The following is a 27,271-nucleotide window of genomic DNA, read 5'->3' as shown; positions in this document are numbered from 1 at the left end:
CAGAGGCAATTTAGAGGACAAACAATGTGGAAAAATTGTATGAAGCATCCTTTCTTTGAGATGTCACTTAGCTCTTCACCATCTTGTTTTAAAATAACAAATGAGTGTTTAGCTATTACCATGCTCTTTGTGTTCTTGCAGTATCTGTGTAGCTCTATTTTTTTTTTTTAATGTGTGAAAAAGCTCAATGTATGGTAAACAGTCATACCTGAGGTCCGAGAGTTAATGCCAGGTTGTTACCTGCTTGTTCTCACACACATTTGGTCTTCCACCTTCTGAGAGTGCAGGCTTTATGCACACTGGACGTGTTTGGACATTTTTATAGCAGCTGTTTTTGGCTTCAGGTGTTTTTTTTCTACAGTTAATAAATTCTCCATCATGTTATCCTATGTGTTCATGCACACATAGGCTGTTATCAGCAGTTTTTGGCTGGGGTGTTTTTTGGCTTTAAAAAAACCCAAATCTAGTGGGTTCTGAGAGGAGTTTTTAAGCCGTAAAAACGCTCTAATGGCAAAAACCGCTGATAGACACTCAAAAAAGGCGGCTCAACATCGTTTTTTAAAGTTTTTGGTCCTTTGAAAGGAAATAAAAAAACGCTAAGAAACGCTATTGCAAAAACATTAAGAAACTTTGATAAACTCACTGCAAAGCTGCTGGTGTTTTTACAAATGTTATTTTAAAGTCCAATGTGCATGAGGCCTTAGTGTCAAATAACACAGGTCCATAGACATGTCAACAGCTTTATGCACATGGAAATGCATAGGTGCTCATGATCGTCAGACATCAAATGTTTGAGGGCCAACTCAGACTTGTGCAGTGTGTGTTATCATGTAAGTGATAATGTGCTTTGCAGAGAGGCCAATTATTTTTTAATAGGCTGCTCACGTACCAAAATGCACATGGTAATGGGCCTGCAGCACAGATGGTTCACATCTGTATCCTATGGTGTGTTAAAATGCACATGGGGTGCCATCCACTAGCTGGATGTGTTGGGGTGCCATTCAGTATGAGTGGAACTGCTACGCACCACACTGTAAGTCATGCATTACTGCACAGGTGTAAATCCCACTAGCCCTTTCATCTGCGTGTAGCTACATTGTTAATTGCTTATTAGGAAATATTTTTTTTCTAAAAAGGGAAGGTCACTTAGTGCAACTTCAGCCAGGGATTGGAGCCTATGCATTTATGGTCAGTTCCCCTTTTAATGGAGGGGTTGTCTACTTTCAGGCTCTGGACTGGTTCTATACCTCCAAATTGGCTGCTTCTCTGTTGGCTCTAATTCACAATGGCACTTTCAAACCTGCGTTTATGAGCAATTAGGGGACATTTCTATAAATGCTGGTAATGATTTTTTTAATGGCGTCATTCATACTATGCATTTACCTGTGTTTTATGTGTAATTGATTTAGCTGTGTTTAGAGAAAGTAGAATTGTGTGCATCTAGAATCGAAATAGAATATGGTCATGTTTACATGCATTTAAAAACGTGGTTAAACCTGGTTTAAACGCTTGCTGCCCAGCCTATGTATATAAATGTCCTGGTCAGCAGGCAGTTATACCAGGATCATGGCTGCAGCTAAAGCCATGATGATACTGGTATAGTTTTTTAGCTTTCCTGTAAAAGTGATTACTTTTTTATCGCTGTGAAGCCATCCCTCTCCCACTGCTGCACGCTACAATTACCAGGCTCTCCTGTTTCACAGAGGATCCCAGGACTGCTGTGAGCAGTCTCGTCTGCAGCCCACCGAGAAGGAACATTCATTCCCCAATCTTCTTTGTAACGAATGAAGCAAGCGGCAACAAGAAATTTGTCACTTCTAGTTTCTGAGCTGTCTTTCCCTGGCCACTACTGCCAGAGAAGCAGACAATTAAACGTGTGTGATCAGCTGCCTTGGGAGGGCAGGACAGGCATCAGGGGTCCAATAGACCCCTGATGTCTCCATAAAGAGAACCTGTCACTGCCCAAAACTATTAAAAGGGGCTTGTTCATATGTATATGTATGTATGTATGTATATATATATATATATAATATATTATTATTTAAGTTGGCGTAACATGTATTAACCATTGCATAGTTACAAGGTACATGTTCCCATTAGGGGACATAATTAAATTTGTTTAATAACCTATGTGGCCACTTGGCTATAGCCGATACACAAGCAAAATAAATTAAGGTGAGAGCTTGTTCACCCCTTGTGATAGCAATAAACTTTAATGAAAAAAGTGTTAAAAAAAAAAGCTCGCATATGTAAGTGGTGATTGCACCACACATGAGGTGTCACTGCAAATGAAGTGAGAGCAATAATGCTAGTGCTATAGCTCACATTTAACTCCAAATGGATAAACCTATAGACAATTTTAGGTACCGTAGTTTGTCACCATGGCACAGGCATGCGTATATTTAAATCTTGACATGTTTGGTCTCTATTTACTCCATGCAAAGTCATATTTTATATTTTTACCAAAACAAAAACAAAAAATGGGTATTGTGTTTGCGTGCACTAAAATTCATTAACCCTTTCGCTGCCAGGCCCTGTGCTCCATTTTTACCCTCAGGTGACCAGACCATTTTTGCAATTTTTCCTTTGCTTTTTTATTTTTCACTTCTAGCTTTCAGAGTTTGTAAAAGACCCCCCAAACCATATATTTTCTGAAAGCACATGACCAGTAGAATAAAAAGAAGGTGCTCTTGATTTCTAAGGTCCCACGATATTTGCGCAAATGTTTATAAAAACAATATTTTTACAAAAAATCCACTAAAATCATGATTAGCAGATAAATACACAGCATATTTTACAAAATTCCTACTAAATATAAAAGCTTAATCTGTATTGAGTTAATGACAAATATTTTTAATTTTTACATTGCGCCTTTTTGCAAAATGTTGAAAATCGAACGTACGCAAAAATGTAAATATCCAAATTTCCTTAAAAATCTGAAGGTTTTCATTTTTCCCTTACAGCTTTCAGAATTTGTGAAAGACCCCCAAAACCATATATTTTCTGAAAGCATATGACCTCTAGAATAAAAAGAAGGTGCTACTGATTTTTTAGACCCCGCGGTATTTGTGCAAATGTTTATCAAAAAATACACTAAAACCATTAGTAGCAGATAAAACCACAGCTAATTTTACAAAATTTCTTCTAAATCCTTACTAAATATTAAAGCTTAACCTGTAAGGCATTAATAAATAACAAATATTTGTACATTTTAAATTGCGCCTTTTTGCAAAATGGTGAAAATTGAATATACCCGTATTTCTACTATGTTTGTGCGTCCTTCCTTTTTTTTTTAACAGTTATTTTAAAACATTTTTTTTGGCGGGTCTTTGGTGAGATATCAGAGGAGACTGAAGATAGTCCCTTTCCCTGTAGCACTTTACATGAATGAATGGAATCTGTATAGAGATTCTATTCATTCATAAAATGACAGTCTGATACATTGTAACACCCGCGGTTACAGTGATCAGCTGGTACAAACAAGGCCAAGGATAAATCCAAGGGAAAAACCAAGCTTAGCTTACCGACCAGCCCGCAGACAACCAAATAACCTGTCTAACAGTATGCATTAGAAGCAGGGGTTTAGTCTGCACACATTTGCAAATGTATGCGTAGGCCACAGAGCCTCATCAAGGCATCCTGGTATCTGTGGTCCCTAACACTAACTTATAAGTGTCCCCACAATGGAGGCACGTGCATTCTGATGGATAGGTGGAGAGCAGGTGGACTGAGGGGGAGCCACCCCTTCTTAAAGGTACGGGGGCACACTGAACACCCAGCATATAGCACAATGGCTGCAAAGGTGCCAGTGCGTTGCCTGACCAAAAAACACGACAGGGATACAAAAAAGACGCCACTTGCTCCCATCTATAGCTGGCTATCGCAGTAAGAAGCATTAGAAGGCTACCAACAGGTACAAACAAGGCCAAGGATAAATCCAAGGGAAAAACAGTGGATTTAGGAGCGATGCTGCCTATATCCATTGTACTGGGGGGGGGGGGGATTTGGTAAACACATGTATAACAACCCCCCCAATCAGTTATAGAATTGTTTAGCAGAGTCGGCTGAACAATTCTGATATAAGCTTATGGTCATTGAAGTGACCATAAGCTTATAGGAGAGGGAGATATGAGGTCCGGACCTGGCCACCTGCGGGCACTTTTTAGGTCCGTACGGACTTGGCAGTGAAAGGATTAAACTGTTTTTTTTTTTGTTTTTTTTTTCTCTGAAAATGTTTGCTAATTGGCTGCGCAAATATCCCACAACGTAAAAAATTGCAGCAGCCACCATTTTATTCTCCAGAGCCTCTATTTTAAGAAAATATACAATGTTTGGGGGTTTTAATTAAGTTTCTAGCAAGGGAGGGATAAAAGCTGTTTAAAACATCCCAGAAAACCTTGCCTGCATTTAGAAAAGTACACGTTTAAATGAGGCCTTAGGGTCTATTGCAGAATGGCCACACGTGCAGTACAACTTTGTCTGCAAGATCCTTAGAGAGGCCATTGCTGTTAAATAATGTTACCCTATAATCTGAGATTGGCGATTATACATGGTATATGGAGGGAAGCAAAACTAATGTTGTATAGTTCAGCTTTAAAATTTCACCCCGTCACATTTTACATATAAAAACATTTAATGGCCCATTTACACCAGATGCAGCGGGACTGTGTTGGGCGGCTATTCCAGAGCAGTCCCACCACATGACAAGGCTCACAACACTGTATTGCGGTGGTGTGTGGGCAGTGTACACTAAAAAAAAAAGTACTGCATGCAGTCTTTTTTTCCAGTACAGTGCGAGGCAATCCACTACCTCATACTGCATGGCTGGCAATTGAACTTTGTGAGATGTCTGTGTGACATCTCAATAAAGTTTGTTTAAAACAACTACACACTGTAGTAGAACTTCAGGTAGTGAGATGGGGACTTCCAGTTCTGCTTTGGAAACAAAATCGAGTCAGGCTGAGCTCTGCTAAGCCATTGACCGAAAGTTTTGTCCAAACAAACAACTTAAACGTTCACTATAACATGGAGTTAGGAGTTAAATTTGATAAGGACTACATTTGCTGACCTGCTTTTAATATGGTATGAAAACAGAGATGTAGAGATCTTAGCTTGGAAGGAGAGCCAGTTCTTCCACATAGACAGGCCATATGATCAATTGAATATACTGTATAAACAACTTTCTTAAGGTCCCAGTCACACTTTGGCATTCTGAGAACGGGTGTGAGTGCGGCCCAAGCAGTATTTAAATCTTTACTGTAACTTGACCATGTCATAATTTAAGAATAAACTTCAGACTTTCAGTTATTATACAGTAAGGAGGGCACATATTGCAAATCATTCTGAGTTTCTGGGAGTTAATAAGGACAACTTTTTTTAAAGCTGAGGTTAGTCACCACTACTACAGTTATTTCCACTAGCTTCCCATGCTGAGAAAGTGCTCTGCTGCATTTGAGCATAGGAGGTCTCTAGCTTGATATAGTCCCTATTCTCTGATTGGTTGATGTGGAGAGGCAGGGTGGTAATGTCACAATTTCCACCGCATCCGACACGTAGCATTCATTGAGTAAATGCAGTGTTCTGTGTCAAGCGAGTGACCTCCTTTTGTTCAGTAAACAGCAGGTCAGTCAGCACGGGACCCAGAAGCTAGTAGCAATTACTGTAGTAACAGTACTTATTAGGCCTCATGCACACTGGACGTTTTTACAGCAGCTGTTTTTGGCTTCAGACGTTTTTTTTTCTACAGTCAACTCCCCAGCATGTTATCCTATGTGTCCATGCAAAAAAAATTAGTGGGTTCTGAGAGGAGTTTTTCAGCTGTAAAAACACTCTAATGTCAAAGAAAGCTGATAAACGCTCAAAAACGTGGCTCACCAGCGTTTTAATGTTTTTGATCCATTTGAAAAAAATATATATTTAAAAAATGCTAAAAACCGCTGTTGCAAAAACGTTGAAAAACTCACTGTAAAGCTGCTGCCATTTTTATAACATTATTTTAACGTGCAGTGTGTATGAGGCCTTATAATGATTTCCAGCAAGTTCAGCAAGTTCAGCTTTAAAGTAAACCTGTGATAATTTTAGATCCAGTTGGCACTGCCAATAGAAACTGTAATGCAGACGATTTTTAACTTTTTTCTGTGTAGTTTTTATCTTGATTTGATGTAAAGAGCAAATAACCCATAGCAGCCTGTCCACAGCCAATTAGCTGAATGTTGAAAAAATGTATATGTGGGGAATGATACTTTGCACATTGTTTTCAGCTGAGCGTTTTTAAATAAACGTTTTCAAATAAATCGGACACGAGAATAAGGGCCAGTTCACACCAGATGCAGTTCCGTGTGCTTTTTTTCTGCACTAAAAATGCATACACAGTGTTTTCCATGTATTCCAATGACTCTAGCAGTCTGTTCCAGTCAGTTTCTGCACCGGAAACTGACCAGAACTGACTGCACTGGTGTGAGCTAGAGCCATTGGAATACAATGAAAACACTGCATGCATTTTTGGGGCCAGTTCACACCACAAAAATGCACTCCGGACACGTTCCGGATCAGTTTTTGCTTACAGTTCACACCCCACGCAGTTCCAGCGCATTTTTGATACAATTTGCTAGGTTCCGGTACAGTTCTGTGCAGAAAAAATGCAGCACGCTCTATTTTTTTTTCTGCACCGGAAACTGACTGTACTGGTGTGAACTAGAGCCATTGGAATACATGGAAAACACTGCATGCATTTTTAGTACAGAAAAAAAAGGGCACAAAACTGCATCTGGTGTGAACTAGCACTAAAGCAGGGTACACACTTACCATGAGAGGTTAGTCCAGCAATGTTGTGTTCTGACAGGGGGACTGCCCCCCCCCCCTCCCTCCCCCTTTTCACTAGAACAGTCCGATCAGCGTGCTCTGCTATTGGCTGAGAGTGATTGTGATATTCTTATCTGTTGCACCATGAGTTAAAGCACTGACTTGATACAGTGTTCCTTAAGCCTCATACACACAATGAGTATATCAGATGAATGATTGTCTTTTTTTTTTTTGCATGCTAGTCTCATATTGAAAAGGAATAGGTTACAAAAATTCTTGTAGGAGATAATACAGCTTCAGTGATACAAATACAATACAAAATCCAGTGATGTAATGTATTTTTTCGTTTCCGAGCATGTGTGGTCTTGTTCACATGATTTTTTTTTTTTTTTTTTTACAAATACCATACTAATTACACGAAAATCATTCGTTCTGTTATCTCATGAGAAAAATTTTCGTGCTTGTCCCTTCGGATATTTTCACATGAACTGTTGTGATCGGCTCTCGAGAGCTGTGTACGAACAATCAGATTATTGGACGGACGCTCCTAATGCAGGAGTTTTTTTTTTTTTTTTTTCCCCGTCCAATATTCTCATCCTGTGTACGGGCCTTTACAGAGTGACTTGTTAAACTTTATTTTTAGAGAACATTCAGCTTGGGAAGATTTACCCCACTTCATGACCAGGCCATTTTTTGAGATACGGCGTTAACTGACAATTACGCGGTTGCACGACGCTGTACTCAAATAACATTTATGTCCTTTTTTCCCACAAATAGCGCTTTCTTTTGGGTGGTATTTGATGACCTCTGCGGTTTTTATTATTTTTTGCGCTATAAACAACAAAGACCTACCGTTTTGGGGAAAAAAAAACAATATTTTTTAATTTCTGCTATAAAACATATCCAATAAAAAAAAATTAAAATACAAATTTCTTCATTAATTAAGGCCAATATGTATTCTGCTACATATTTTGCAGAGACACAGGATCCATGCCTTCCCTCCTGTCAGAACGGCAATCTTCTTTGTTTACATAGGCAGACTGCGCTTCTGCCTCTCTGCAGCATGATCGTTGAGTGCCGTCGGACACTCAGCTTAGTGTATAATTACAGCGGGAGCGAGGCGCCTGCGGCGCACATTCGTGCGCCTACCTGGAAGTACAGGATCGTGTGTGTGTGTGTATACGTAGTTCTGCACACAACGGCCGCCCTGCAGTAGTAAACCTTCAAGTGGTTAAAATGACATGATACTGGTTTAAAAGAAAGAAGGTACTTTTTTGAGTTAAGAATGCATTCTTGAATATCATTTCTATTTCAGCCGCCTCCAAATCTCCAAATTCTTTTGTCTTATTTATTGTCACTTTAAACTTTTATAGTTCTCTGTATTTATTGTATTTTTTGGCTTTGCCTGCAAATGACTTGAGGAAATAAATGTATGAAAAACTATTAATAAATGCACTGTGCTGCCGATTTAAGTCTTTTATAAGTTGACAGTGGTTGTGTCGTCCCCCCCCCCCCCCTTTCTTATGTATTGTATATACAGATGGTATAATAAAGCATTCCATCATGAATCACACCAACATGCTGTGTAGTTGAGAGCCCTTTATATGATCTCTGGAGGATATTAATGTGTGTTTCTCTGAGTTGGAAGCTTGGGAATCAGCAGTGTCTGTCTACTTGTGGGTTTGAACATGCTAAAGTGAATGGCCAAGTGGACAGTTGAAGCAGCAGCTGTGACACATTTGAGGCTGCAGGAGGAAAACGTATTCCCACAAGGGTGTAATCCTATAGTTGTCATTTAGAGAAGTGCTATAGCAAAGTAGAGATGGCACAATTGACATTTTTGTGTTCTTTTACAAAGAAAATAAACATCATACCGTAGACGTGTTACTTCAAACTCCAGGATCAGGGGAAACACTTTGCATGTACATTTTTTTCTTACCACAAAAAACCCCAGAGATTTTAGAAAATTAAAGGTTCATTCGTTTTAATGTATGTGAGATTGCTTTAGTGACCCCTTTTGAATGTAGTTGACAGAACACCAGATTTAAAAAAAATTTTTTTTTTTACACAATTTGCTTGAGCTTTAGGACACCTCTGTGCCAGTACAATGCACACCCTGCTTTTTTTACCCTTTGGAATAATTAATGTGTTTTGTTTTCCTAAATGTATCCCTTATTGATGCATTATAACATAAAAAAACCTAGCTTCTGTTTTGAAGGGTGGGTCCTTGCAACATAATACTGCAATTACAATTTCTTTTTTTCCCTGTGACACAAACCTCTATAAACAAGCTAGAGATGTTTTATAAATGTGTAGGATGGTAGAAAGTAGGTTCTTGGGCTTGCTGCATTTTAGGGTGAATATATCTGTAAATGCATACAGAGAACATCAAAAAACATTTTATTTACTATGTAATAAAAAGAAGCAATTTACACAAAGGAAGAACACAGACACTGCAAACCTTTGACTGTAACGTGTAATGTATAACTCATATGCTTTCATTTCTGGAGACTGGCTACTTGCATGCTTGTTAAAAAAAAAAAAAAAAGTCATAAAACAAAAATGGGTTGTTGAGATGTTTTTAATTTGGCATCATAGCAGCAGTTTAACATCAATTTTTGGAATGAGTATTACACCCAAATCTTATAAACATTTACATGCGAATTGTTTTATCACCTTTGTAATGAATACGTGTATATATTTGAAAAGAACAATGAGTGAGGTAAAATACACCTGACTTAGTTCTCCTTTAGAAAGAAGTCCCCAAGTTATGTAATGTCTCTGTTTTTTAAGGCATAGCCTTAAAAATAAAGAATACTGCACCGTATAATTACATTTAGAAGCACTTGCGGTGGACAATGGAAGGTCCAGCCTCATCATACTCTTGCTTGCTGATCCACATCTGCTGGAAAGTAGACAGAGAAGCCAGGATGGAACCTCCAATCCAGACAGAGTATTTGCGCTCAGGTGGGGCAATAATTTTGATCTTCATTGTGCTTGGAGCAAGGGCAGTGATTTCCTTCTGCATGCGATCAGCAATACCTGGGTACATGGTGGTTCCACCTGACAGGACATTGTTGGCGTAGAGATCTTTACGAATGTCAATGTCACACTTCATGATGCTGTTGTAGGTTGTCTCATGAATACCTGCAGATTCCATACCAATGAAAGATGGCTGGAACAGGGTCTCGGGGCATCGGAAACGTTCGTTACCAATGGTAATGACTTGACCGTCAGGCAGCTCGTAGCTCTTTTCTAGTGAAGAGGATGAGGCAGCTGTGGCCATTTCATTTTCAAAGTCCAGAGCTACATAGCACAGCTTCTCTTTGATGTCGCGAACAATTTCTCTTTCGGCTGTTGTCACAAAGGAATACCCACGCTCTGTGAGGATCTTCATAAGATAGTCTGTGAGATCGCGGCCAGCCAGATCGAGACGCATAATGGCATGGGGCAGGGCATAGCCTTCATAGATGGGGACATTGTGTGTGACACCATCTCCAGAGTCCAGCACAATACCAGTTGTACGACCAGAGGCATACAGAGACAGGACAGCCTGGATAGCAACATACATGGCAGGAACGTTGAAGGTCTCAAACATGATTTGTGTCATCTTTTCTCTGTTGGCTTTTGGGTTTAGTGGTGCTTCAGTAAGCAAAGTGGGGTGCTCTTCTGGAGCCACACGAAGCTCATTGTAAAATGTATGATGCCAGATTTTCTCCATGTCATCCCAGTTAGTGATGATGCCGTGCTCGATGGGATACTTCAGGGTGAGAATGCCTCTCTTGCTCTGGGCCTCATCACCAACATAGGAGTCTTTCTGTCCCATGCCAACCATGACACCTTGGTGGCGAGGGCGACCCACAATGGATGGGAATACAGCTCTTGGTGCATCATCTCCTGCAAATCCAGCCTTTACCAAGCCTGAGCCGTTGTCACAGACCAAAGCAGTGGTCTCTTCGTCGTCACACATGGTTGAACGTAGCAGGGATCTTGCGTGTTAACTGGAAGGACAGGTGTTGTAAGCTGCAAATGCCACTCTTCTCTGACTGAGCAAGCCCTTTTTATATTCCTTCGTAGCCCCTCTCCCTTTTTTTTTTCTCTTGTAGCTCCCTTCCCTAGTTTAGGAATACATTGGGAGTCCCCCACCTGCCTTCCCAAATATGGCACTGTCAGGGACAGCCCATACTACCCGCCCTGAATTACTGTACATGTAGGAGTGTCTTGTCGTGGTGCCCTGTCTAACCATAAATGGATAGTTGTCAGCTGGTGTCTCTGGAATCACACAGCCATCAGAACCTAGAGGGCTATGAGTGACAGTGACATATTCCTGGAGCACAGCTGAAGAGGGGTAATCTGTGTGCTATTTGAATCAAATGAATAGGCTCAGTTATGAAAGTTTGTTTGAGTCTTCTTGTCCATTAATGGACATGTTTTAAGCCTGTTCAGATAAGGAGTTAGCAATGAAATGTTTTCAAAATGTTGACCAGAGGAATTTACAAAACCATTCCATGTGCTTTTAAGCAAGTAATGAATTCTAATCTAATAATTGTATCATTACACCAAATATTTTAATGTGATAATTCTGAATAATTTGATTAGTTTAATATCTTGTGATATAGACTTTATTTGGGTGCAGAAGTTGAGGAATTTTTGTAGATGTTAATCAGTTCACCCTTGTAGCTATCGGAATTTAGCAGACCCTTTGAACAAATGCATCCTTTAACAGCAGATGAACTCCAAGACTTCAGTCAGCTCTGATATTGGCACAGGTTGTAGCCCTTGGCTACCTGGTAGCTCTTGCTTTTGTTACAGGTTTTATGAAACTGCCATTACATCATTTAGCACGTATAAGCAAAGAGTGGAATACTTCACATTTACATGCAAAGATCGGGAGATACAGTGTGTGTGTGTTTTATATTTCTCCAGTTTAAAGGATAAGTTCACATCTTAAACAGAATAAATGCCATGTAATCTGTCTGCCGGTACATCGTGCGGGCAGGCAGTTTCACACTGCCGGAAGAATCCATGAACTACCAGAGCGCTCAATAGCGCCGTGGTAGTTCATTGAGAACTACAGGCTGACAGCCACAAAGGATGTTGGTACTTGTAGTTCATGCATTCACAGAACTCTGAATAAATAACACGACCATGTGGGCGGAGCCCTGTACGGCCACGTGCTTTTCAATAAGTGACAGCCGGTATGGGGAACTTCTCCCTATACTGCTGTCACACAGATCACCAAATGGCTGCGGGAACATGTTACATGTTCCACCCTAAAAATGGAACATGTAATATGTTCCTGAAGCTGAACTTATGCTTTAAAACAGAACCCCATGATAAGCAAACCCATGTCTAAATAGAAGAGCCATATACAATCTTTAATCTTGGTGTGCTTTAAAAACACCTTTCAAGTGCGACCAGTTCAACTGAATTGAATTGAAAAATTTAAGAAAATGGTTGAAAATGTTTTGGCCAAACATCACCTGCATCCAGTAAGGAATTTTGTGAGAGGTTCATCCATCTCTACTGTAATGCATAGATGGAGGTATTGATTTGTTTTTTCCCAGCTAAATGAAAAAATCTAATAGTGTTTGGCAAGCTGTAAGTAAATACAACAAGTAAACCTGAAGCACAGGGCGCTCGTAGGTAATTGAAATACCCCAGGCAAGCAATGCGCGCCGCGCACACACCCAGCCACCCGCACGATGTAAAATAAAGCATGATTCGTCAGGCCAGGCCTTTTTCTTCCATTGCTTTGTGGTCCAATTCTGATACTCACTCAGGATTTTGGCTGTGAACATGGGTCAGCATGGGCACCCTGACTGGTCTGTGGTTACGCAGCCCCATATGCAATAAACTACATTGCCCATTTTTCTGTTTTCAGCACGTAAACTTCATAGATAACAAGTTCACTTGCTGCCTAATCTTTCCCACTGACTTTCAAATGCCATTGTAACAAGATAATTAATGTTATTTATTAAAGCATACTCTGCAGTAACTCCCAGTCATTGGTCAGCGAGGTCATGCGACAGTCTCATCTTCCAGGACAGAAGAAAGGGCCCTCATTGGCCAGTACTGTCACTTGACTGCGCTAACCAATGACTGGGAACTATTGCATAGATTATACTTCTACACAGCTTCTGGGGCTTTGTACGGAGTTTTCATGTGTACAAATCTGTACGCTTGCAACTGCGGGTGGTGGACAATTGAAAATAAATAGACAGTGAGGAAAGAAGGAGCACAGGGAGGCTGTTAGAAAGGAATTATGATTTTTTTTTTTTTTTTTTTTAATCTAAAGTGCAAAGGTGGCGATACCCCCACACACACATGTTTGTAAATATTTTATTATATATTTTCATGTGACAAAACTGAAGAAATGACACTTTGCTACAATGTAAATTAGTGAGTGTACAGCTTGTATAACAGTGTAAATTAGCTGTCCCCTCAAAATAACTCAACACACAACCATTAATGTCTAAACCACTGGCAACAAAAGTGAGTACACCCCTAAGTGAAAATGTCCAAATTGGGCCCAAAGTGTCAATATTTTGTGTGGCCACCATTATTTTCCATCACTGCCTTAACCCTCTTGGACATGGATTTCACCAGAGCTTTACAGGTTGCCACTGGAGTCCTCTTCCACTCCTCCATGAAGACATCATGGAGCTGGTGGATGTTGGAGACCTTGCACTCCTCCACCGAGGATGCCCCACAGAGGTGTCTATGGGGTTGTTATCGTCTTGGAATACTGCCGTGCGGCCCAGTCTCCGAAAGGGGGGGGGATCGTGCTCTGCTTTAGTATGTCACAGTACATGTTGGCTTTCATGGTTCTCTCAATGAGCTGTGAAGCGTCCCAGTACCGGCAGCATTCATGCAGCCACAGACCATGACAACCCCACCACCATGCTTGACTGTAGGCAAGACACACTTGTCTTTGTACTCCTCACCTGTTTGCCGACACACACGCTTGACACCATCTGAACCAAATAAATTTATCTTGGTCTCATCAGACCACAGGACATGGTTCCAGTAATCCATGTCCTTAGTCTGCTTGTCTTCAGCAAACTGTTTGCGGGCTTTCTTGTGCATCATCTTTAGAAGAGGCTTCCTTCTGGGACGAAAGCCATGCAGACCAATTTGATGCAGTGTGCGGCGTATGGTCTGAGCACTGACAGGCTGACCCCCACCCCCCACCCCTTCAACCTCTGTAGCAATGCTGGCAGCACTCATACATGTATTTCCCAAAGACAACCTCTGCATATGACGCTGAGCACGTGCACTCAGCTTCTTTTTTTGACCATGGCAAGACCTGTTCTGAGTGGATCCTGTCCTATTAAACTGCAGTATAGTCTTGTCCACTGTGCTGCAGCTCAGTTTCAGGGTTTTGGCAATCTTATAGCCTAGGCTATGTTTTTGTAGAGCAATAATTCTTTTTTTCAGATCCTCAGAGAGTTCTTTGCCATGAGGTGCCATGTTGAACTTCCAGTGACCAGTATGAGTGAGAGCGATAACACCAAATTTAACACACCTGCTCCCCATTCATACCTGAGACCTTGTAACGAGTCACATGACACCGGGGAGGGAAAATAGCTAATTTTCCCAATTCGGACATTTTCACTTAGGGGTGTACTCACTTTTGTTGCCCGGGGATTAGACATTAATGGCTGTGTGTTGCGTTATTTTGAGAGGACAGCAAATTTACACTGTTATACAAGCCATACACTCACTACTTTACATTGTAGCAAAGTGTCATTTCTTCAGTGTTGTCACATGAAAAGATATAATAAAATATATATTAGACTTTTCTTTTTTACTTTACTTCTGTTCAGAGTGGCAATGTTGTGCTGGCTAATTCATAGTCTTTTTGTATTGCCTGTATTTTATCTGCGCATGCTCAATTACCAACATTGGGAGCCCTGCACTGTTTGGACGGGTTTAGCAAAGAGCGTTATCTGACAGTCACTGCTCTCTGCTCTGAGCAGACTGAGAGCTGAACGATCAGCTGTCTTTGATTGCTCAGTTCTCGGGCGTAGAGCCAGCACTTGACAACTGCAGCATCAGACCCGTGTGCATCATGGAGGTGAGCGTAAATGCTTTCCTTTTAAGGGATAATTGTACGTTTTAGGTCTACCACTCACCCCTTAACAATCCTGAGAGATCTTTGCTGTGGAGAGCCAGTGCGTGCAGCACAGTTCATATATGGAAATTTTCCCCGATGATCCATCTAGGTCTAGTAGATTCCTGGTTCTGTTCTATGGGATAGCCATTGCATGCTGGCCTCAACAATTGGCGGACCTCCTGTAGAAATTGAATGGAATCTTATCTAATGTACATGCCTTGGTGGGAGAATTTCCGGAAAAGACTGGCATCCAAGGATATGGTTATCTCCACCATAATAAAAAGCTACTGTGACAAGGAAGAGGGAGCACAGATGCGTAGGGATTTAAAAAGTAGATTAGTGGGATGCGAGAAGTATTGCCAGGCATCGCCTTAACAAGCTCTTAGCAACAAGGCTTGACTGTAAGACACCATCTCTGAGAGTTTTTTGACCAGGCTTTGAGAGGTAAGTAAAATGACCTACACCTGCAGTATAGGGGTATTTTTCAACTTTAATCAAAGCTGCACATCTGGTTTTCCTCTAAAGGTGTTCCTTACCTGTATAGGCAGTTTATTTATTTTGAAAGATGAACTTACCTGGACCAATAGTCTATTTAGTTTTGCTGCAGGCTTTAGTTTTAAAAAAAATCTTGTTAGATTTGTATTATTATAAAACAACCATTTTATTGTTACTATGCTTACATGAGGTAATTTGAATGTACAGCATGGAAAGTCTTGGGATGACTTTAAGATTCTTGTAGCAGTGAAGGCGTTAAGTGATGTGTTCATGTCTGCATATCAGGGAAGTGACAGAAATAGGCTGGAATTTATGTGGGGTAGGCGGGCTTCATGGGATCAAGCCAGAGAGGAATTCCCTAAAAAGACAAAGCATGACCCTTCTGTAGAGCAGCTGTTCTGACGCCTGTCAGTCCATTCCTGCCCACTTTTTATCCCTCATCTGTATTTTACTTACACCACATTGCCTTTTTTGCTGAAATGTATCCCCGTGTCTTTTGTATGTGCATTTTAGAGTACACATCTTACAACTTAAGTTTTAAACAGATCGGATATAAGGTATATTCTTTTTTTGTTGATTCGAGGAATGTAAAACCATTTCACAGAGCTGTACAAAGTAAAGCAGGGTAAAACTTCCGTTCCATGGGTACTGCTGTCCAACAGAAGCTGGTCTAACGGTCATGTTGGAATACCAGCATTTGATCAGTGCTTGGTGCACCTGCTCATTCATTCTGAATGGGCTGCCTACATGTGACAACAGAACAAAGACAAACACAGTGCACCACAAGAATTTTTCAGGAATATTTGTCATTGGCCTTTACTATCACTTTAATTGTCGTGGGGTATTAAAACCAGGGGAACAGCATAACAGCCATATAAATACACATATTTGCCAGCACACCAAGGATCCTCAAATGTCATTCAAAGGTTTTTATTGCAGAAAGAGCAAATTACAAGAGCAATTGCAACGTTTCAGAGACTTGCAGGACCCCTTTTTCAGGCATGTGATCAATGCCTGATGAAGGGGTCCTGCGAGGCTCAGCGGTGTGCTGGCGAATATGTGCATTTACCTGTGATGTTTCCAGTAATCAGCTGGTAGTCGTTTCAGCACCCACTATCGATGAGCCTTGTTCCCAGGAACGTGTGCAAGGGGAATATAGACAAGACAGCATAACAGCCAGTGAACTAGTATTTTCTAAGCATATTGGTGCATCTGAAATGCGTCTGAAATTCTTACCCCACACCCCCAATTTGTTTTCTGGGCTCCAATGTCTGTCATGTGACGAAGTCCTAGACCCTAGTCAAGAGGCTACGTTTTATTATTTTGTATGATTACCATTGGGCTTATTTGAAGAACTTCTTATACGAATATTATGGGGTTAATTTACTAAGGCTCCGTTCATACCTGGGCCTCCTTCCGCTCTAAAGAAGCTCATACAAAATCTTGGCACAGAGCCAGGAGGGTTTGGACTTATGATTTTTGCTGAGATTTTAGCTCGTTTTGTCACTCAGCAATTGCTGCAAAATTGCAGGGCATTTGGGTTGCCATTAAGATAATGGCCCCCTAAATGTGTCCCGAATAACGCAGTTGTGCAGTGCTCGGGTGTGAACAGAGCCTAAAAAGGGAGAGTGAGAAATCTGCTGCTGTGCATGGTAGCCAATTAGGCTTCTAACTTCAGCTTGTTTAAGCTTTGACAAAAAAACCTGGAAGCTCAATTTGAGCAATGATACAGAACTTATCACTTTATGATTTCAGGTTACCCAAGGTCTCTCTCTCTATACATATCCATGCCTCAAATCGTACCCCAGAGAAACTGCATGTAATTCGCACAGGACTGCGCTGTGATTCCTGTGCCAATTACATGTTGTGTCCCACACCGCAGATAGTTTGGCTACGTCCACCTTGCATTTTTTTATGAGATATTTGCAGATTTTAGCTATGTTTTATTGCCTACTGTTTTCCTTTTTATTATATGCAATCGTATAATAATCTGTGCAGTTCTGTACTTGTTACACTGTTGATGTGACCATGTATTTGATCACTAGTGCCTTATGCTGCTGTATTATTATTTTTTCATTTTTTGCTTTGTAAACAATAAACATAAAAACCTGGAAGCTGATTGGTTTCTATGCACAGTTGCACCAGATATTAGTAAATCAACCCCTGTAGGTCAATTTGAAGGCCCCGTCACACATTAGTTTCCTGCAGCACGTTAACACTGTTAAAGTAAGAACGCCCATTCATTTTCAATGGGCTTCTAACATGCCATGTCCCAGAAAACACTGGACCTGAAGCAAATGCAAAATCACTGTGTGGTGTGTTGTGGTAGAGTGAGGTAAAACACTGTTTAGTCCAATGCAGAAGTGTGACAAAGGCCTAAATGCAATGTTTAACCACTTGCCGACCGCCTAACGTATATATACGTCGGCAGAATGGCACGGGCAGGCAGAATCACGTACCTGTACGTGATCTGCCTCCCGCGGGCGGGGGGTCCGATCGGACCCCCCCCCCGGTGCCATCGGCGGTCGGCATCTGACTGGGAGCGTCGGGAGGCGAGGGGGAGACCATCCGATCGTGGCCCCCCCCTCGCGATCGCTCCCAGCCAATGGGAATCCTCCTCTGCCTGTGTATAGTTTCACACAGGCAGAGGATGTGATGTCATCTCTCCTCGGTCTGGCAGTTTCCGTCCCAGCGCCGAGGAGAGAAGACATGTAAGTGCACACAACACAAACACACACAGTAGAACATGCCAGGCATACTTTACACCCCCGATCCCCCCCCAATCACCCCCCCCCCCCGTCACAAACTGACATTAGCAGTATTTTTTTTTTTTTTTTTTTTTTTTTTTTTTTTCTGATTACTGCATAGTGTCAGTTTGTGACAGTTACAGTGTCAGGGCAGTGAGTGTTAGGCCCCCTGTAGGTCTAGGGTACCCCCCTAACCCCCCCTAATAAAGTTTTAACCCCTTGATCACCCCCTGTCACCAGTGTCACTAAGCGATCATTTTTCTGATCGCTGTATTAGTGTCGCTGGTGACGCTAGTTAGAGACGTAAATATTTAGGTTCGCCGTCAGAGTTTTATAGCGACAGGGACCCCCATATACTATCTAATAAATGTTTTAACCCCTTGATTGCCCCCTAGTTAACCCTTTCACCACTGATCACCGTATAACTGTTACGAGTGACACTGGTTAGTTTGTTTATTTTTTATAGTGTCAGGGCACCCGCCGTTTATTACCGAATAAAGATTTAGCCCCCTGATCGCCCGGCGGTGATATGCGTCGCCCCAGGCAGCGTCAGATTAGCGCCAGTACCGCTAACACCCACGCACGCAGCATACGCCTCCCTTAGTGGTATAGTATCTGTACGGATCAATATCTGATCCGATCAGATCTATACTAGCGTCCCCAGCAGTTTAGGGTTCCCGAAAACGCAGTGTTAGCGGGATCAGCCCAGATACCCGCTAGCACCTGCGTTTTGCCCCTCTGCCCGGCCCACCCAAGTGCAGTATCGATCGATCACTGTCACTTACAAAACACTAAACGCATAACTGCAGCGTTCGCATAGTCAGGCCTGATCCCTGCGATCGCTAACAGTTTTTTTGGTAGCGTTTTGGTGAACTGGCAAGCACCAGCCCCAGGCAGCGTCAGATTAGCGCCAGTACCGCTAACACCCACGCACGCACCGTACACCTCCCTTAGTGGTATAGTATCTGATCGGATCAATATCTGATCTGATCAGATCTATACTAGCGTCCCCAGCAATTTAGGGTTCCCACAAACGCAGTGTTAGCGGGATCAGCCCAGATACCTGCTAGCACCTGCGTTTTGCCCCTCCGCCCGGCCCAGCCCAGCCCACCCAAGTGCAGTATCGATCGATCACTGTCACTTACAAAACACTAAATGCATAACTGCAGCGTTCGCAGAGTCAGGCCTGATCCCTGCGATCGCTAACAGTTTTTTTGGTAGCGTTTTGGTGAACTGGCAAGCACCAGCGGCCTAGTACACCCCGGTCGTAGTCAAACCAGCACTGCAGTAACACTTGGTGACGTGGCGAGTCCCATAAGTGCAGTTCAAGCTGGTGAGGTGGCAAGCACAAGTAGTGTCCCGCTGCCACCAAGAAGACAAACACAGGCCCGTCGTGCCCATAATGCCCTTCCTGCTGCATTCGCCAATCCTAATTGGGAACCCACCGCTTCTGCGGCGCCCGTACTTCCCCCATTCACATCCCCAACCAAATGCAGTCGGCTGCATGAGAGGCATTTTCTTTATGTCCTCCCGAGTACCCCTACCCAACGAACCCCCAAAAAAGATGTCGTGTCTGCAGCAAGCGCGGATATAGGCGTGACACCCGCTATTATTGTCCCTCCTGTCCTGACAATCCTGGTCTTTGCATTGGTGAATGTTTTGAACGCTACCATTCACTAGTTGAGTATTAGCGTAGGGTACAGCATTCCACAGACTAGGCACACTTTCACAGGGTCTCCCAAAATGCCATCGCATTCTGAGAGACCCGAACCTGGAACCGGTTACAGTTATAAAAGTTAGTTACAAAAAAAAGTGTACAAAAAAAAAAAAACACATACAAAAATATAAAATAAAAAAAAAATAGTTGTCGTTTTATTGTTCTTTCTCTCTCTATTCTCTCTCTCTATTGTTCTGTTCTTTTTTACTGTATTCTATTCTGCAATGTTTTATTGTTATTATGTTTTATCATGTTTGCTTTTCAGGTATGCAATTTTTTATACCTTACCGTTTACTGTGCTTTATTGTTAACCATTTTTTTGTCTTCAGGTACGCCATTCACGACTTTGAGTGGTTATACCAGAATGATGCCTGCAGGTTTAGGTATCATCTTGGTATCATTCTTTTCAGCCAGCGGTCGGCTTTCATGTAAAAGCAATCCTAGCAGCTAATTAGCCTCTAGACTGCTTTTACAAGCAGTGGGAGGGAATGCCCCTCCCCCCCCCAACGTCTTCCGTGTTTTTCTCTGGCTCTCCTGTCTCAACAGGGAACCTGAAAATGCAGCCGGTGATTCAGCCAGCTGACCATAGAGCTGATCAGAGACCAGAGTGGCTCCAAACATCTCTATGGCCTAAGAAACCGGAAGCTACGAGCATTTTATGACTTAGATTTCGCCGGATGTAAACAGCGCCATTGGGAAATTGGGAAAGCATTTTATCACACCGATCTTGGTGTGGTCAGATGCTTTGAGGGCAGAGGAGAAATCTAGGGTCTAATAGACCCCAATTTTTGCAAAAAAGAGTACCTGTCACTACCTATTGCTATGATAGGGGATATTTACATTCCCTGAGATAACAATAAAAATGATTAAAAAAAAAAAAAAAATGAAAGGAACAGTTTAAAAATAAGATAAAAAAATAATAATAATAAAGAAAAAAAAAAAAAAAAAAAAAAAAAAAGCACCCCTGTCCCCCCTGCTCTCGCGCTAAGGCGAACGCAAGCGTCGGTCTGGCGTCAAATGTAAACAGCAATTGCACCATGCATGTGAGGTATCGCCGCGAAGGTCAGATCGAGGGCAGTAAGTTTAGCAGTAGACCTCCTCTGTAAATCTAAAGTGGTAACCTGTAAAGGCTTTTAAAGGCTTTTAAAAATGTATTTAGTTTGTCGCCACTGCACGTTTGTGCGCAATTTTAAAGCATGTCATGTTTGGTATCCATGTACTCGGCCTAAGATCATCTTTTTTATTTCATCAAACATTTGGGCAATATAGTGTGTTTTAGTGCATTAAAATGTAAAAAAGTGTGTTTTTTCCCCAAAAAATGCGTTTGAAAAATCGCTGCGCAAATACTGTGTGAAAAAAAAAAATGAAACACCCACCATTTTAATCTGTAGGGCATTTGCTTTAAAAAAAATATATAATGTTTGGGGGTTCAAAGTAATTTTCTTGCAAAAAAAAATTATTTTTTTATGTAAACAATAAGTGTCAGAAAGGGCTTTGTCTTCAAGTGGTTAGAAGAGTGGGTGATGTGTGACATAAGCTTCTAGATGTTGTGCATAAAATGCCAGGACAGTTCAAAACCCCCCCAAATGACCCCATTTTGGAAAGTAGACACCCCAAGCTATTTGCTGAGAGTCATGTTGAGTCCATGGAATAATTTATATTGTGACACAAGTTGCGGGAAAGAGACAATTTTTTATTTTTTTTATTTTTTTTTGCGCAAAGTTGTCACTAAATGATATATTGCTCAAACATGCCATGGGAATATGTGAAATTACACCCCAAAATACATTCTGCTGCTTCTCCTGAGTACGGGGATACCACATGTGTGGGACTTTTTGGGAGCCTAGCCGCGTACGGGACCCCGAAAACCAAGCACCGCCTTCAGGCTTTCTAAGGCCGTAAATTTTTGATTTCACTCTTCACTGCCTATCACAGTTTCGGAGGCCATGGAATGCCCAGGTGGCAAAAAAACCCCCCAAATGACCCCATTTTGGAAAGTAGACACCCCAAGCTATTTGATGAGAGGTATAGTGAGTATTTTGCAGACCTCACTTTTTGTCACAAAGTTTTGAAAATTGAAAAAAGAAAAAAAAAAATTTTTTTTCTCGTCTTTCTTTATTTTCAAAAACAAATGAGAGCTGCAAAATACTCACCATGCCTCTCAGCAAATAGCTTGGGGTGTCTACTTTCCAAAATGGGGTCATTTGGGGGGGGTTTGTGCCACCTGGGCATTCCATGGCCTCCGAAACTGTGATAGGCAGTGAGGAGTAAAATCAAAAATGTACGCCCTTAGAAATCCTGAAGGCAGTGATTGGTTTTCGGGGTCCCGTACGCGGCTAGGCTCCCAAAAAGTCCCACACATGTGGTATCCCCATACTCAGGAGAAGCAGCTAAATGTATTTTGGGGTGCAATTCCACATATGCCCATGGCCTGTGTGAGCAATATATCATTTAGTGACAACTTTGTGCAAAAAAAAAAAAAAAAAAAAAAAAATTTGTCACTTTCCCGCAACTTGTGTCAAAATATAAAACATTCCATGGACTCAACATGCCTCAAAGCAAATAGCTTGGGGTGTCTACTTTCCAAAATGGGGTCATTTGGGGGGGTTTTATGTCATCTGGGCATTTTATGGCCTTCAAAACTGTGATAGGTAGTGAGGAGTAAAATCAAAAATGTACGCCCTTAGAAATCCTGAAGGCAGTGATTGGTTTTCGGGGCCCCGTACGCGGCTAGGCTCCCAAAAAGTCTCACACATGTGGTATCCCCATACTCAGGAGAAGCAGCTAAATGTATTTTGGGGTGCAATTCCACATATGCCCATGGCCTGTGTGAGCAATATATCATTTAGTGACAACTTTTTGTAATTTTTTTTTTTTTTTTTTTTTTTGTCATTGTTCAATCACTTGGGACAAAAAAAATGAATATTCAATGGGCTCAACATGCCTCTCAGCAAATTCCTTGGGGTGTCTACTTTCCAAAATGGGGTCATTTGTGGGGGTTTTGTACTGCCCTGCCATTTTAGCACCTCAAGAAACGACATAGGCAGTCATAAATTAAAGGCTGTGTAAATTCCAGAAAATGTACCCTAGTTTGTAGACGCTATAACTTTTGCGCAAACCAATAAATATACACTTATTGACATTTTTTTTACCAAAGACATGTGGCCGAATACATTTTGGCCTAAATGTATGACTAAAATTGAGTTTATTGGATTTTTTTTAGAACAAAAAGTAGAAAATATCATTTTTTTTCAAAATTTTCGGTCTTTTTCCGTGTATAGCGCAAAAAATAAAAACGGCAGAGGTGATCAAATACTATCAAAAGAAAGCTCTATTTGTGGGAAGAAAAGGACGCAAATTTCGTTTGGGTACAGCATTGCATGACCGCGCAATTAGCAGTTAAAGCGACGCAGTGCCGAATTGTAAAAAGTGCTCTGGTCAGGAAGGGGGTAAAACCTTCCGGGGCTGAAGTGGTTAAAAGACATCCGTGAGGCCAATACATTTTAATTGTCCTGATTTTTCACATGGGTGTATTACAGCATACACCCATGTGAGAGCCGTGTTTTCCATGGGGATGCATAGATGTTTTGTACATTCCTATGCAGGCAAACTAGGGCAATCTATGATTTTATTTATTTAAATGGTGTATTTTTTGTATTCTGTCTGTGTGTTATAAGCATCCTTGTTTAGGAGTGAAATAAGAGCATTGCTTTTGTGACTGTTGAAATGAATTAGTGGTAAAATTTTCTGTATTGCTTCCTTTGCCATGTTTTGCTTCTGCTAGCCATATACAGGCCATCTATCAGTACAGCAATTATCAGGGGCTTAGCAGAGTCTGAGTATTATCTGATGGACCCTATGTGGATGCCATTTGTATGGTTTTCTTATTGTATATTTGTTTTTTCAGGCCTTTTTAAAAAAAATTTTTACTTTACCATCTATGTCCAAATCTTGGCAGGAATATTGTAAATGGTCCTGTGGAATCACTATTAAAAGTGAAGCTGCTTAAAATATATGTAGCTCAGTACACACCTGTCTGCCCTTCAGGGAGTAGACCTGCAGTGGGGGAATACACTGATCTTTGTTACTCTCTTGTCGTCTTGCCAAATTTAGTAAAACCCCAGTGAGCTATTTTTGAGTGGCTGTATCTAGCTTCGAGGCAAGCTTCATATTACATCGTCAGTCTTGCAGTGCCCTGCCCAGTATCCTCTTGATACCAGTTATTCTAAGGAGGAAAGCAAAAAGATTGTTGTGGCGGCATTCTGCAAAACAGAATTAAACATTTTAAACTCCTTTGTCAAAGCGAACGCACCTGGATATATATTTTTATTTTTTTTAAAAACGATAGTTTCCTTCAGCCCAATGGACCAATGCGATTTGAAAATTCTAGCTGGTTAACGGAAAATAAAGTTTCCCTAACTCGTCATCAGTTTTGTTTGTTTTATTGTTGAAGACTAATTGTGATTGTTACATGTAGTATCTCTCTTGTCTGGTGTTTGGGACCATGCTGTTCTTCCCACAATGAAAAACAAAGATTCTCAGTACAATTTAGTACCTGACATTGGATGCTGCAGCAGCTGTTGTGGAGCACATCTTTATGATTTTTTTATAGCTGTATGCAGCTGTCGGAAGCGTCTTGCAATACATATTTATGAATAAATACTCATCCGTTATAGTTGCCCCCACTTGCAGCTAGGCCTTGAAATCTATGTTCTGAGCAATTAAACTTGCTCCTATTATACCTGCTGCAATAAATTTACAATAGTTGTGAAGCTTTTCTTGCAATTGTGGGATAAGAGGGAAAATTAAGGCCACTTTCACACTGTGTCGCTTTACAGGCGCTATAGCGCTAAAAAATAGCACCTACAAAGCACCTCTCCTGTCACTCCAGTGTGAAAGCCAGAGTACTTTCACACCGGAGCGGTGCGCTGGCAGGACGCTAAAAAAAAGTCCTGCAAGCAGCATCTTTGAAATTAATGGGCAGCGCCGCTTTGCGGGTGCTTTTAACCCTTTTTCGGCCGTTAGCAGGGGTTTAAAACCTCCCCGCTAGTGGCTGAAAAGCATTGCAAAAACGACGATGGCAAAGCGCCACTAAAAATTGTGGCGCTTTACTGCCGACGCCTGCCCGCCCCAGTGTGAAAGGGCTCTTAGTCTGAACTTGCATGTTGCAACCTGTGACCTGCAGAAAATATGTTGCCAGCTTTCAACCCATTCGTATTCCAAAGGATACGAGTGACACCTTTCCTTCACCTATTGCACCTTCTGTTAACTTGTGTGTTCTGAGAGTACATCTGTTGTATTACACTGTACCACCAACAATAATAGTGACCTTAGTGTGGTGACATCGTAGGAACAGGTGAGGTTTCATACTGGCCACCCAGAATTTTAATTGTAAGCCACATACATTTTTTTTGTTCACATTTTTTTGGAGCATTAAAAAGCTGTATAATTGCAACATTTTGTTCTCAGATTTGCAAATGGGAATTGCTGCATAAGCATACAGTACATTCACAGATAGTAGTTGAGCCATGCTTATTAAATTAAATTAAATCCATACATCACACACTTCTATGTTCACTCTTTTTTATTTTGACATTTGCTGAGTGCACTGAATGCACGGTTTGAATTGTCTCAGACTTGTACCTCAAGCAATCTGAAGTAATGTACTATTGGTTGTTGTACTTGTAAACCCCTTACTGTCTGTGGCTTAGATAATCACTACCATAACAGTACAGTGCAAATTAGGTTACAGAAGAGCTATGCTAAGCACTATTTGCATCTAAATTGACCATATAAATTAAGCACAGCACAACTTTAAAAAAAAAAAAAAAACCCAGCAATTCTTTCTGCGAAAACCAGAAACACTGTTTTATAGAGTCCCAAGGGCTCGAACTGTCATATACATGGAGAAATTTTTTTAAAAGATGGAGATAGAGGTCACTTCTCTTCCATAGTGTGAACAGACACAAGTTTTAGGCTGGGTTCACACTGGTCCGACAAACGCTCCGACATTGGGAGCTCATGTCGCATGACGTGTGAAATTTAATGTTTCCCTATGGGAGCCGTCCTAACTGGTCCGACACAAGTCGTTCCGACTTTAGAAATGCTCCCTGTACTACTTTGGTCCGACTTTGATCCTACTTCAGCCTATTGACTATCATTGAAGTCGGATCAAAGTCGGATTGCCGTCTTGCATGATCCGACTTTGGCACGCGACTTGTGCTCAGATGTTCTTGAGGGGGAACTCCGCGCCAAATTTTAAATAAAAAACCGGCATGGGTTCCCCCTCCAAGAGCATACCAGGCCCTTGGGTCTGGTATGGATCTTGAGGGGAACCCCCTACGCCGATAAAAGCGGCGTGGGGGTCCCCCCCAATCCATACCAGACCCTTATCCGAGCAAGCAGCCCGGCCGGACAGGAATGGGGGTGGGGACGAGCGAGCGCCCCCCCCCTCCTGAACCGTACCAGGCCGCATGCCCTCAACATGGGGGGTTGGTGCTTTGGGGGAGGGGGCGCGCTGCGGCCCCCCACCCCAAAGCACCTTGTCCCCATGTTGATGAGGACAAGGGCCTCTTCCCGACAACCCTGGCCGTTGGTTGTCGGGGTCTGCGGGCGGGGGCTTATCGGAATCCGGGAGCCCCCTTTAATAAGGGAGCCCCCAGATCCCGGCCCCCCACCCTATGTGAATGAGTATGGGGTACAGCGTACCCCTACCCATTCACCTAGGAAAAAAGTGTCAATTTAAAAAAAAAACACTACACAGATTTTTAAAGCATTTTATTAGACAGCTCCGGGGGTCTTCTTCCGACTTCGGGGGTCTCTCCGGTTCTTCTCCACGCTCTCCGGATCTTCTGCCGGGCTCCTCCGCTCTCTTCTGCTCTTTTGCCGCTCTTTTGCTAAAGCGGAGGAGCCCGGTCTTCAATCTTCTGCCTTCTGCCTTCTGCCTTCTGCCTTCTGCCCTCTTCTCCTGATGTTGACACAACGCTCTCTGGGGCTAGAATGCTCTCTGTGCGCTCTGCTCTGACTTATATAGGCGGTGACCCCGCCCCCTTATGCCGTCACAGTCCCTGGGCATGCTGGGACTGTGACGTTTTAGGGGGCGTGGTCATCGGGTGATGACCACGCCCCCTAAAACGTCACAGTCCCAGCATGCCCAGGGACTGTGACGGCATAAGGGGGCGGGGTCACCGCCTATATAAGTCAGAGCAGAGCGCACAGAGAGCATTCTAGCCCCAGAGAGCGTCGTGTCAACATCAGGAGAAGAGGGCAGAAGGCAGAAGGCAGAAGGCAGAAGGCAGAAGATTGAAGATCGAAGACCGGGCTCCTCCGCTTTAGCAAAAGAGCGGCAAAAGAGCAGAAGAGAGCGGAGGAGCCCGGCAGAAGATCCGGAGA

At 42.1% G+C, this 27,271-nt stretch overlaps 2 protein-coding genes across 2 annotated transcripts in view; one reads left to right on the top strand and one right to left on the bottom strand.

Annotated features, from left to right (window-relative positions):
* The window catches only part of MED13L (mediator complex subunit 13L), a 235,598-nt gene that overhangs the window by 79,308 nt on the left and 129,019 nt on the right, over positions 1-27,271 (top strand). The gene's annotated exons all lie outside the window — the stretch shown is intronic.
* LOC141144548 (actin, alpha cardiac muscle 1) lies at positions 9,367-10,863 on the bottom strand. Its single transcript, XM_073630333.1, has one exon. It carries the CDS (start codon positions 10,769-10,771, stop codon positions 9,638-9,640), a length of 1,134 nt encoding a protein of 377 aa, XP_073486434.1. The 5' UTR covers positions 10,772-10,863; the 3' UTR covers positions 9,367-9,637.

The sequence above is a fragment of the Aquarana catesbeiana genome, linkage group LG01 (genome assembly GCF_042186555.1).
Source record: "Aquarana catesbeiana isolate 2022-GZ linkage group LG01, ASM4218655v1, whole genome shotgun sequence".
Taxonomy (NCBI): domain Eukaryota; kingdom Metazoa; phylum Chordata; class Amphibia; order Anura; family Ranidae; genus Aquarana; species Aquarana catesbeiana.
Note: the sequence above shows the minus strand (reverse complement) of the source record. Positions and strands in the feature narration are given on the sequence as shown.

What these genes read in the sequence shown, in the direction of transcription:
- LOC141144548 (XM_073630333.1), bottom strand. Translation starts at nt 10,771, where the DNA reads ATGTGTGACGACGAAGAGACCACTGCTTTGGTCTGTGACAACGGCTCA.